At 33.6% G+C, this 13697-nt stretch overlaps 1 protein-coding gene and 1 pseudogene across 5 annotated transcripts; one reads left to right on the top strand and one right to left on the bottom strand.

Annotated features, from left to right (window-relative positions):
- LOC100811059 (NADPH-dependent oxidoreductase 2-alkenal reductase-like) lies at positions 1-1201 on the top strand (annotated as a pseudogene).
- Positions 1202-2105: 904 nt separating this feature from the next.
- On the bottom strand, positions 2106-13314 carry LOC100810525 (aluminum-activated malate transporter family protein). 5 transcript variants are annotated; one of them, XM_041006020.1, is made up of 11 exons: positions 12643-13314; positions 12400-12540; positions 11837-12109; positions 11569-11693; positions 11339-11482; positions 5382-5661; positions 5132-5272; positions 4423-4695; positions 4187-4311; positions 3949-4092; positions 2106-2937 (listed from the first exon to the last, which is right to left on the bottom strand). In XM_041006020.1, the coding sequence occupies exons 1-11, from the start codon at positions 12914-12916 to the stop codon at positions 2311-2313; spliced, it is 2547 nt and encodes an 848-aa protein (XP_040861954.1). In that variant the 5' UTR covers positions 12917-13314; the 3' UTR covers positions 2106-2310. The 5 variants fall into 5 exon arrangements, with proteins under 5 accessions (XP_040861954.1, XP_003535771.2, XP_040861957.1 ...); XM_003535723.5 differs by having other exon boundaries at positions 5382-5556; positions 12643-13311; XM_041006023.1 differs by lacking the exons at positions 11339-11482; positions 11569-11693; positions 11837-12109; positions 12400-12540; positions 12643-13314 and adding an exon at positions 6301-6867.
- Between the last annotated feature and the right edge of the window lie 383 nt (positions 13315-13697).

Here is a 13697-nt window from a genome sequence, read left to right as displayed (position 1 = left end):
ATTGTGGTGATGAAATATTTCTCTCAGCCAATAATTGGGTATGGAGTATGTAAAGTGTTGGATTCTAAACACCCAGACTTCAAAAAAGATGACTTAGTGTGGAGAGTTACGAAATGGGAAGAGTACAGTATCATCAAGACCGATAGCCTCTTCAAAATTGACCATACAGATGTTCCTCTTTCCTATTATACTGGACTTCTTGGTAAATGACTTGACACCATTATGCTTTCCTATTCATAACTGGATAGCTTAGCTTATGCAAATGACAATTCTTTTACTTGTAGGTATGCCTGGTATGACTGCTTATGCAGGTTTCTATGAAGTTGGGGTCCCTAAGAAAGGAGATTATGTGTTTATATCTTCAGCATTTGGTGCAGTTGGCCAACTTGTTGGGCAACTAGCAAAATTGATGGGCTGCTATGTTGTTGGAAGTGCTGGAAGTAAAGATAAGGTAGAGATATTGCATGCAACCTAGAGCAATTTGCCTCTATCTAGTTTGAACAACAACAACCTCAGTTAACTGTTCTGTTTTTGGTTTAAATAAGGTTGAAATTTTGAAGAATAAGTTCGGGTTTGATGGGGCTTTTAATTACAAGGAGGAACAAGACCTGGATGCAACTTTGAAGAGGTGAGTACATAATAATTGCCTTAATTGGCACTTAACATATCCTTAGAGACAAATATTAAATTTAATTATCCTAATAAACTGTTGTAATTGATATTTCACAAGATAAGGAAATCAATTTTCTCAACTAATTAAATTTGGAATTGTTTTATTAGTGAGCCAGAATGCTAAACATATTAAATGCCGTTGGTTTAAATGGTGATAGGTACTTTCCTGAAGGCATTGACATATACTTTGACGATGTTGGGGGAGACATGCTTGAGGCAGCCCTTCTTAACATGAGAAGGCGTGGACGAATTGCAGTGGCCGGAATGATCTCACAGTATGATCTTGATGAGCCTCAAGAACTTAGTGAATATCATATACAAGCAGATCAAAGTAGAAGCCTTCACAGTTTATGATTACTATCACCTCTATCCTAAATTCTTGGATACTGTTTTGCCTTACATTAGGGAAGGGAAGATAACATATGTTGAAGACATAGCTGAGGGTCTTGAGAACGGTCCAGCTGCACTAGAAGCAATGTTCCAAGGCCGCAGTGCTGGCAAACAAGTGGTTATACTTGCTCATGAATAATTTAGTACAACCTTACTGTTTGATCTTTCAATTCATTTTGGTTGTGTTTGTAACTCTCATTTTGAGAGGTTCTTTGATTAATAAACAACGTGGTATCATGTTTAACCATCTTTTAATAATTTATAAGCGCGATTATTAAGCTGTCATGTCAATCTTTTAGTTTATATATTACTTTATCATGTTTATATTTTTGTTAAATTAACTTTATATTTTAATCAATTGTATTTATAACAAATGTATATGATGAATTTCATTCTATTATATATAGACATTATTTTTATTTTATTTTTGGAAAAAATGATGCTTGTATAACAAACTGTATAATAATTTATATAACTTCAAGAGAGAAAGAGAAAATAGAGACATAGATTTAAAATGTAATAAATGATTTGACACGTAATAGACACAAAAAATTGTTATGTGTATAACATCTCTATTTTCTTTTATCTGAAATAACAAAATAAAATAGAAAGAATTCCTTTCGGCCTTCCTTTTTGTTGGGTCTTTCAATTATTTTATTTACGTTTTACGTCTTCCCTTACACACAGTTTTGATACATAATACATATAAGAATTTTATGTAAAGTCCACATCATTTATCACCTTTATCTATTTTCTCTTCCTTGTACCCATCTAAAAAAACATTATTAAATGAGTTTATATTAAAATTTAATCTTAGTTGCAGACCATGTTTAAGAGTGAGTTGAAGTGAGGCAGTGAATTTTTTATTCAACAAGTGGCGTGTTTGTCTTACCACTTTGAACTCATAACCTTTATATATATGATCTTTAATTTATTTTCAACTTACAATGGTGAGATTTGTTCTCCAAACAATCCTAAAAAATCCATAAACTAAATCAAAGCAATTAAGCTAGCTATAATAAACCAAGGAACTGACTTTGCAATTCAAGGTAATTGTTGTAGAAGCATTTTGCGTGCACTCTTCTCCATGTAAGAAGACGAGAAAAGTTCTTTTACATACACACAGGAATGTATGCATGCATACATGAATGTAGGCATGTAACTGTGATCATGGGATAATAAACACCAACTGCAAGGAAGAATATGCTCCAGTACTTCCTTTGGATTCTATACTAGTACTATTACTAACTACTCTGCTCCATGAGAAGGCAAGTCATTCTGAGCTCTATTCATGTTTGGTTTTTCGCAAGTGACAACAATCTCATCACCTTGGAACTCTTTAAAGTGTGCTACTAGGCCCAACTCATAAACTTCAACCATAACATGATCCAGTTTAGCCACCATCTCTACAAGCAAAGAAGTGAAAGCAGCAAAGGGTAATGCTTCTGAGAACTCAAGGCTAATGATTGCACTCGCAGTCATACTCATTTGTGGCCTTAAAACCTTCCTTTTCAGTTCACGAGAGTGCTCCACGGATTGCCTTAAACGCGGGGTAGAAGAACAATTCCCGAGACTTGTGAATGAGAATTTGGTGTCCTCTTCAAGCTTTTGGTCAGGATGTGGAAGTGGAATTGCTTGAACTGCGGTTTTAAGGGTTCGAGTTCGACCATTCCTCAAGCCAAGTACAAGTTGTGGTTGGGATTTCAAGGCATTGTCCAGGTCTTGTAATGCTTCATTGAGATTGTTTGAGAGTGTTTGAGGGGAGAATTGACGATTGTTCCTTATGCTGTTGGCCAGTTCCCTTAATACATTTGACACTTCCTCTCCAAGTCTCATGCAAGAATCTTTGTACAGGGTACTAATTGACTTTGGTGTCTTAAGAATCAATCAAATGTTAATAAATAAATAAGTCGATGGAATATATTATAAAATCATGATAACGAGCATCAAATAAGAAGTTGCATTTTGTAGTCTTAAATGTACTTTTAGTCATCCTATTATTATTGAAATTTGATTTTGGCCCCATATTTTTTTTTTTGCCGGATTTTAGTTCCCAACTATTTTAATTATGTAGTTTTGATCCATTTGTTAACTTGACATCTTACAAACCAAGAGAGTGTCATGTCAGCATAGATGTACTAGTAGTAGAGTATCATGTCATCATTCTCATTAAATATTGGATGTCAAGTTAATAAATAAAGCAAAATTACACAATTAAAATAGTTAGGGGACCAAATTCACCCCCCAAAACTTTGCAGACCAAAATTGAACTTCAACAATAACAAGGAAATAAAAATAAAATTAAGTCTACTATTCCGATAATTATAGAGATGCTACTAAAAGAATAATGATTGCTATACAAAATGATATTTCTAGTGATTCTTATCTATGTGCTGTTGACAGATAATTCAGGTCCAGGAGTTCAATGATGGACATAATAGAAGCAATTTTTGAGGGAAAGAAAACATGAACTGGCATAATGACCTAGATCAACTAGTAAGTTCTTTTTATTTGAATAGAATTGTCACAAGCATCATCTGTATGAATTATGCTTTAATTCACTTAGAGTTAAATGAAAGATAACAATAGAGAGTTTAGAAATGCAGCTACCAGCTTGCATCATGAAAGTCACTGGATTAAGATCTGATATAAGCATTTCATAGAAGTTTCATAGCCCTCTCAAATGTTATGATGTTTCAGACAGTGTGTTCTGCATAATTTTAAGATGTATTTACGTTTTTTAGGGAATGATAATCTTTTGATTTACATTTCTCTTTTGGGTTGAAAGTTAAGTCAATAGAAAGCAGAAGCACATTTAAGTTAATTTTGGCATTATACAAACTCATTTCTAAGTTATTTTGTTTTCTAAACTATTTGATTTAGTACCTGAATTTCAGACTGTAGACATCCATGTAGTGCTACAACAGTGTAACCGAATTGGCGAAGAGCAGCTCCCACTCTTGTATATTGATGCCACGGAAATTTGTGGCAATATCTTGAGAATCTTGGTTCCCAGCTTGCTTGTGATGCCTGTTTTCCACACAACAATTCCACATATGAACTTCCATCACAAAGTACTAGTTTTTGACATGTTTCGCAGAACAAGAAAGGGGCCCCGAGTTACCAGTGTTTCATCTTTTGCTTTGGAATCTAAAACAGCCTTGTAACCTTCGTAAATTGGATCCTCCGATGAATCATCATCTTCAGTTTCTTCTTTTGCAGACTCATAAAAATATTCCCTGACACAGACTGCATGATTCTTTAGACCATCAACGATAGTATATAAATCAAAGGGCTAAAGCAACATTTTCATATTTAACAAATAATCTTCAACGGTTCTTTGTTTTGCACTTTAATTACCTTGTATAGAGTTGGCTAAGCCTTCAAGCTTTGATATGGTGTTCTTGTGGAGGTCTTCCCCTGACCAGTTTGGAAATACTAATATGGTCATCACAAGACATAGGCCACATCCTATGGCAATGGTGTATATCCGATCTCTTGCAAAGTCCCAGATATAATCAACACGGTAGCTTGATACAGTTATCAAATTAAAGGTTAGAAGAAAGATCAGAACACCATAGTCATAATTCTTCTTGATATTGGGAATGAACCTCACATAAGTAGTTAGTGCTCCTGCCCACCAAAAGTGAAACTACGGCTCAGGAAAACATTTGGTAACACCAGTCACAGGACAGAAAATTTGATTACAAGTTCTTTGCTTTTGAGGATAATAAAAATTACAAACATGGGACAAGGATTAACACATTCCCACTTAAATGGTAAGTTCGATGGTTTTGGCATGTGACTCTAAAGGTTTGATGTCTCATGTTTTACATATCAATTGATTTTCTCTTAAAATTTCAACAATTAGATACTTTTTTGGCATGCACTATATGGATATATGAGGCAGGACAAAGAAACAGCATAAATAATTAACCACAGATTCAGAAAAAAACTATAGAAAACTTTATCTCTATTTTGGTAATTCTCCAAAAGCCTTTTCATATTATTTTTGAAGTACAAAGAAAATTTCTTTCATGATAACAATAGACTAATAGTATATGCTTACCTATCATAAAAACTGCAATACCAATGTATACTGCTTGAAAAATCCGACCAGGGGCATCTGCAAAATACTTAATAAGAAATGCCAATGATCCTGCTGAGAGAGTCCCTATTCCTCTATTTAGTCCTTTGCATAATGTTGCCCCTGCAATCAGAGGAAAACCAAAAGGAAAAAAGGAATGGATCCATCAATACCTATTGACTTACGAGGCTATGATCCAAAAACAAAAACAATGCCAATGAGATAGCCTCACCTACAGTGAACTCCATCACCACAACCACAGTCATGACAGCCCACAAAGCATTTTTCCCTATCCCTTTGAACAATGGCTCCAACAAAAATAACAAAGAAACTAGTACCAAAGCCACACCGACTTTCATAGAATGAACCACCCTTCTTGGATCCTCTTTGCCAACCTTCCATATTGCCTTCCTTGCCAAACCAGGAAATCTCTTCAACTTATCAGCATAGCTATAAATATATCTCATTTTCGTAGAGCTTGTATTGGTTTCAGCCATTAAAACTTTCAAATCCTGAACCAGTTTCAATTACTGAGTATAACAATTGTTGGAAATCCCACGTGAACTAGTGATATGACCGGTTTCGTAAGATTGAGTGAGGCTCAAACCCAAATGCTAAGATGATATCATAGCCTATCCCAGCGATCGACTAGTGATATGAGATTGGAGATCAAGATCAAACGTCAAAGAAAGACGATTGAAGATTTAAGATCAAGAACAAGGATACCATCCGAATAAATCTAAAACTAGGGAAAAACTGAAATGTTGATGTTACGATGAGATGATGCAGGGAATTTCTATTTATATCCCAAGAGAATTCCCAAAAAAAACTAAAGATGCTCTTATAACTAACTAACTGTCACGAATTTCTGTCAAAAAAACAAAAAAAAAAGTCACCAATTAACTATACACGTGTAATATTAATTAGTATTAATGTTTCAGATATGATCGAGAGTATGTTGTGTTTTTAGCTTAAAAGCTTTCACAAAGTGACAGGGAACAAGTAATAAAGACGGTAGGAAAACTTTATTTATTTATTTTTTTCCTCTTAATTAATATGGATGCAGATAGTTCCAGCCGTTTGGATGGTGCAATCCAGTGTGATTATAAAAGAGAAAGAGACAGAGTCAATGTTCAGTGGAGAAAACCAACCTCACAGAAACTGCTTGTCTTGTTATCTTATTGGTGAAGGTGCTGACCAGAAGCTTATAGATATCATACAGGCTGAATAAGTTTCTCCATAAATAAATATAACAAGAAATAATAAAATAAGTTTTTCTACAAGTTTGAATTAGCTTGGCTTATCTGTTTTTTTGTTTTTATTTTCACTAACACAAGAAATACAGGAAATTGTAGTTGAAAATATGTTTGTTTTAATTTTTGAAAACATTTGGAGAGAAAATAGGTTGAAAACAGAAAACAATAATTTGTTGTTTTCAATTGAAAAGCAGCGTCACGGTAAAGACTTGTTAGCACCCCCTCAACAACCTCTCTTGGACCATCTTCAATCCTCGTTTTGGATCTCGCTCAGTAAAAATCTCCTCCTGTTGCACAGACCAATCGTTCTTAGACCGCGTTCCCCTAATCAAATTTTCATTTTTTTTATATTTTAAAAATAGAAGATATCAAATCAAAATAAACATTTTTTAAAATCGGAAAATAAAAATAGAAAATATTATCTTAAAGTTCTAAAAAGCTGGAATATTTTTTTTTTATCAAACCACTCGTTAAATTAATTAAGACACAGGGTTAAGGTTCAAGGTTGAACAAACATTAACTAATAATATAAATACATTTTTTTAGAAGAATAACAATATATATATAATTAAATAATAGATAAAATAATAATAAGTAAATATGATCTTGTAACTTTATAACTTAAAAAATATTATTATATCTTCTTAATACTCAAAATACGCATAAAAATTTAATAAGATGTTGACTAAGTTATTTATTCAAATAGATTTTTAAACTTATGTTGAAAGAGATCATCCTTAAATAAATTTTAATTCATTGATTGTTAAATTCTAACAAAAAAAATGAGATTCACTAAAATAACACAACCTTGGTCTTTTGAACAAATTAATTGTGTACCATAAATTAGGATTTGAGTTTAAATTTCACTTCTCATTATAAAGATTGTGAATCAACTAAAAATTATTTTAAATATGATTTTTTAATTAACTATTATATAAAAGTTAATAATCTTATAATGCATGACAATCCAAATTTATATAATAATATAAAAAATATAGTATATGAAATTTAATTAAATTATTAGCATATTATGACATTTTGATTCATGGTCCTCATATAAACTCCTCCTGTATTTGTTTTTAACCCGCCCACATGAGACTTGTTCTTCAACACTTTCAAGTCTTGGCCGCCTTATGGGCTTCCTTTTTAGTTGGGCCTTCCAATTCTTTTACGGGTGTTGTTAGGTGCACCCAACACTATGGCTGGTGCATTCACCATTTAACTTGAATGGGCAAAAATGTCCTTGGCTTAAATTTAAATAAAAAAAAACACGCACCCAGCACCCTTACTCTTCTTCTTCTTCTATGCTATCCTGGTTTTCTTCTCAATCGTGGCTCTCCTCCACGCATCTTCTTCTCTGTCTATTGGTGCCATTTTTGAGTTGCATTTTTGTGCTTTTTCGCCGTCAAGGTAAGTATCATGTTCCTCCCCATTAATGGCATTTGATTTCGTGTTTTTGGCCAGGTTATTGTTGTAGGTTAGAGGATGTAGGTTATAAAATCGAATATAGTTCATCCGTAGTAGGAAAAATAGGAATAGGATGTAGTTTTACACATACGGATGTACTTCATCTGTATGTGTTAATGAATTTGTAACATTCATACAGATGAAATTCATCCGTAAGTATAACTTTATCCATATGATTCATACGGATGAACTACATTCATATGTTGTACTTCGTACTTACAAATGTACTTCATCCGTATACAACTTACGGATGTAGTTCATCCGTATAAAGTAGACGAATGTAGTTCATCCATATAAAGCATAGAGATAAACTACATTCATATGAATCATACGGATGAACTACATCCGTAGGTTGTACTTCGTACTTACAAATGTACTTTATCCATATACAACTTACGGATTTACTTCATCCGTATGTTAAAAATTTCAGATCTACTATAACACCAGTTACCCAAAAAAGCCAGAAAATGTGTACCTCCGCCAAAATAAAATCAACATCGGTAACACTTTCACCTCCACCAAACCGCTACCTCTCTTAACAATGCAAAACAACCACCAATGGGAGAAACCGGACCACAATGATAAAAGCAAGCGTTAAACACAAAAAACCACCAGCAATACTGGTGCCATTTAAAAGAAAAATAATGAGGGGGCATTTTTGCCATTTTCTAAATATGTTGGTGCACCAACAATAATGCTGGGTGCACCTTAGACCTTTCCTTACATTCCAGTTTTGATGCCATAAAATCTTTGTAAAATCCGAGTGAAAGAGAAAGTTAATGAGCTTTGATTTTGATTTTTGATTTTTTTTTCCATCTCCTCTTTCTTTTACATTCATTTTACATCCCTTTCTCTTTCTATCTTTCTTTTTTTCTATCTCATTTTTTTTTTTATTTTCTCTTCCTTTCACTCATAAAAAAATATTATTGAATGAACTTATATTAAAATTTAGGTGCAGACCATGTTTAAGAGTAAGGTAGAAAATTTGTAATTAAGTGCACAGAAACCAAATTTCAAAAAACGCTCAATAAATTATATCAAAAAGCACTCAGTTTTTAATTATATAAAAAACATTTGTCTTACTCCTTTCAATGCTTAACTAGAAATGTAAGTGGTGTCTATTGTGTTGAGTTTAATCTAATTTATATTTCAACTCTCAATTAAACATAATTATCTTGGGTTGATTGGATTAATTTTTTTTTATTTATTTTCCTGTTAACAACTTAATCCAACTCAACCCATCCAATATTAAATAGATTGGATTGAGTAATTATATTAAAAATAGAAAACAAAATAAAGAAATCAGGAAAAAAAAGGAAAGTGGACCCCAACTTGCTTCGACTCTACTCTTAACCCTGACATAATATTTTTATTTATTTTTAACTTAATGGTGAGATTTGTTCTCCAAAGAGTCCTGAAATCCATAAGCTAAAATTGTAAAATCATATACCCAGATGTATATATGTTATTCTTCCGTAATCCGTATGCACAAGGCTCGTGAGAAATCTTAACAAAAGCATTGGAGCTCACTTTGCACTTGAGGGTAATAATTGTTGTGGAAGCATTTTACGTACACCTTTTCCATGTAAAAAGACGAGCAAGTTCCTTTACATACACACACGAATGTATGCATGCATGCATCTATGTACTCATGTAACTCTGCTAATATCTCTCATTGCTCCCTATGGACTCTACCAACTACTCTGCTCCATAAGAAGGCAAGCCATTCTGAGCTATAATCATTTTTGATTTCTCGAAAGTCACTACAATCTCATCATCATCTTTGAACTCTCTAAAGTGTGCCATCCGACCCAACTCTTCAACTTCAACCATAACATGATCCAGTTTAGCCACCATCTCTAAAAGCAAAGAAGTGAAAGCAGCAAAGGGTAATGCCTCTGAGAATTCAAGGCTAATGATGGCACTCTTACTCAGTTGCGGCCTTAAAACCTTCTTTCGTGGTGAAAAAAAATCATTCTTAACACTCGATAATGAGGTTCTTGCTGCTGCTGTGTCCTCAGCTTCAAGCTTTTGAACTCGACCATTCCTTGAGCCTAGTACAAGTTGTGGTTGGGATTTTAAGGCATTGTCCAGGTCTTGTAATGCTTCATTTAGATTGTTTGAGAGTGTTTGAGTGGAGAATTGACTATTGTTCCTTATGCTGTTGGCCAGTTCCCTTAATACTTTTGACACTTCCTCTCCAAGTCTCATGCAAGAGTCTTTGTACAGGGCACGGATTGACTTTGGTGTCTTAAGAATCAAATGTTAATAAATAAATAAGTCAATGGAATATATATATATATATTCCATTGACTTGGTGAGGTAAAGTTGTGCCTTGGTGACTTGTTGGTCATGGGTTCGAATCCGGAAACAGCCTCTTTGCATATGCAAGGGTAAGGTTGCGTACAATATCCCTCCCCCATACCTTCGCATAGCGAAGAGCCTCCGGGCAATGGGGTACGAAGAAAAAAAAAAAAAAAAAATATATATATATATATATATATATATATATATATATATATAATAAAATCATGATAATAAGCATCAAATTAGAAGTTGCATTTATAGGCTTAATCCTCTTATTATTGTTTTTTAATTATTCAACAAAGGTCTTGATCGAGCTATGATTGAAATATCAAATGACTCTCAAAGCAATGGAAACGGTCATGTGATTCATGAAATATCAAACAATTTTAGTGCAGTGCAAGGGAGTGTCGCGTTTGCTAATGTGACAATGCAGTAGAATGTCTTACTCATATTTTCATTAAATATTGAATGTTAAGTTAATAAATAAATCCAAACACAATTAAAATAGTAGGGGACCAAATTTGTACAAAAAAGAAATATGGAGACAAAAATTAAATTTTAACTATATATTAAGTCTACTATTCCGATAATTATAAAAGATGCTAGCTAAAAGAATAATGATTGCTAGACAAAATGGTCTTGAATATTATTTAGATCCAGGTATCCAGTGATTGTTATCCATGTGCTATCAATAACATGACAGATCATAATCCAGGTTCTGGAGTTCAATGATGGACATAACGGAAGCAAGTGGAAGCAATTTTTGAGGGAAAGAAAACATGAGGTGGCATAATGGCCTAGATCAACTAGTAAGTTGTTTTAATTTGAAAAAAAAATTGTCACAACCATCATTTGTATGATTTAATTTACTTAGAGTTAAGTGAAAGATAACAACAGCAAAATTAGAAATGCAGCTACCAGCTTGTATCACGAAACTCACTCGATTAAGATCTGTTATAAGCATTTCTTAGAAGTTTCATATCCCTCTCAAATGTTTTGATGCTTCGAGCAGGGTTCAGGATACTTTTAAGATATATTTACGTTTTTGAGGGTAGAAAGAAGAAGCACATTAAAATTAATTTTTAAGTAAATTTTGACATTATACAAACTCTTTTTTAAGTTAATTTTTTTATTTCCAAAAACTATTTGATTTTAGTACCTGAATTTCAGACCGTAGACACCCATGTAATGCTACAACAGTGTAACTGAATTGGCGAAGAGCAGCTCCCACTCTTGCATATTGATGCCATGGGATTCTGTGGCAATATCTTGAGCATCTTGGTTCCCAGCTTGCTTGTAATGCCTGTTCAATTCCATACACATCAACTTGTATCACAAAGCACTAATTTCTGACATGTTTCACTAAACAATAAAGTAGCACTGAGTTACCAGTGTTTCATCGTTTGCTTTGGAGTCTAAAACAGCCTTGTAACCTTCGTAAATTGGATCCTCCGATGAATCATCATCTTCAGTTGCTTCTGTTGCAGAATCATAAAAATATTCCCTGACACAGACTGCATGATTCTTTAGACCATCAATGATAGTATATAGATCAAAGGGCTAAAGCAACAATTTCATATTTAACATAATCTTCAACAGTTCTTTGTTTAACAAAAACTGATCTAGCATTCTATCTTTAAAACTTCACTTTAGTTACCTTGTATAGAGTTGGCTAAGCCTTCAAGCTTTGATATAGTGTTGTTGTGGAGATCTTCTCCTGACCAATTTGGAAATACTAATATGCTCATCACAAGACATAGGCCACAACCTATGGCAATGGTGGACATGCGATCTTTTGCAATGTTCCAGACATTATCAATGCGGTAGCTTGATACAGTTATCAAATTAAAGGTCAGGAGAAAGATCAGAACACCATAGTCATAATTCTTCTTGATATAGGGGATGAACCTCACATAAGTAGTCATTGCTCCTGCCAACCAAAAGTGAAACGGGTTTGACATGTGACTCTAAATGTTTGTGCTTTGTATGATAGACACAAGTTTTACATGTCAATTGGTTTGTCTTAAAATTTCAACAAATAGATACTTTTGTGGCATGGCACTATATGGATAAGAAACAGGAAACTAATTCACCAGAATACAGAAAAAACTATAACAGAAGAGGTTATCTCTATTTTGGTAATTCTCCGAAAGCCTTTCAATTTTTTTTTTAAACTACAAAGCAAAAGTTTCTTTCATGACTATGATAGTAAAGGCTTACCTAACATAAAAACTGCAACACCGATGAAAACTGCTCGAAAAATCCGACCCGGGGCATCTGCAACATACTCAATAAGAAATGCCAATGATCCTGCTAAAAGAGTCCCTAATCCTCTATTTAGTCCTTTGGATAATGTTGCCCCTGCAATAAGAGGCAAAACCAAAATGATGAAAAAAACGGATTCTTCAGTACCTATTGAATCTATGATCTAAAAACAAAACCATGTGACAGAGATAGCCTTACCTACAGTGAACTCCATCACTACAACCACAGTCATAACAGCCCACATAGCATTTTTCCCAATCCCTTTGAACAATGGCTCCATCAGATACAGCAAAGAAACTAGTGTCAAAGCCATGCCAACTTTCAAAGCATGAACCACCCTTCTTGGATCCTCTTTGCCAACCTTCCATGTTGCCCTCCTTGCCCAACCAGGAAAACTTTTCACCTTATCGGCAAAACTATAAACATACCTCAATTGGCTAGAGCTTTTGTTACTAGTATTGGTTTCAGCCATTGAAACTTCCAAAGCCTGAATCAGCTTTAATTTCTGAACAGAATAATCATTAATGTTTCAGATATGATCAAGGGTATGTTATGTTACGTTTAGCTTAAAAGCTTTCACAAGGTGACAAGGAACAAGTAATAAAGACAATAGGGAAACTTTATTTTTTTTTCCTCTTAATGATGGGACTAATTATAATATGGATGCAGATAGTTCCAGCCGTTTTGCTGGTGCAATCCAGTGTGTTTATAAAAGAGAATAGAAGGTGGTAGCTTTCACAGGTACTTAGAGTCAATGTTCAGTGGAGAAAACCAAACCTTACAGAAACGGGTTGTTATCATATTGGTGAAGGTGGTGACCGGAAGCTTATATAACAATAGAAAAAAATTTCAAAAAAAAAAAACAAGATAGAATTATGAGTGACACATTCTCTGCCACATTTTTTAAAACTTATTATTATTGAATAAAATTTATCAAAAATCACAAAATTTTATAATTTTATGAATATAATTTCTTATTTGAGCTCCTCTTATAATTATATAATTTTTTTTGAAAAAATTTAACTAGAAAATGAAAAGTATGTTAAAAAAAAATCGTTAAAGGGTGAGTTACTAATACCTGTCTCTCTCTCTCGAGTCTCAATATAAATAAGTTGTAACAGGACATGTGGCACCTTGTTATGGGTGACTTCTCAATATGTTCTCTCCCATGTTACTCTATGTTTTCCGTATTCATTTTTCAGCATAGAATTGTCTAGACTAACGTGGACGGCTAACATGGCACAAGAAATTTA

Source organism: Glycine max, chromosome 10 (genome assembly GCF_000004515.6).
Source record: "Glycine max cultivar Williams 82 chromosome 10, Glycine_max_v4.0, whole genome shotgun sequence".
NCBI classification, from domain to species: Eukaryota; Viridiplantae; Streptophyta; class Magnoliopsida; order Fabales; family Fabaceae; genus Glycine; species Glycine max.
Note: the sequence above shows the minus strand (reverse complement) of the source record. Positions and strands in the feature narration are given on the sequence as shown.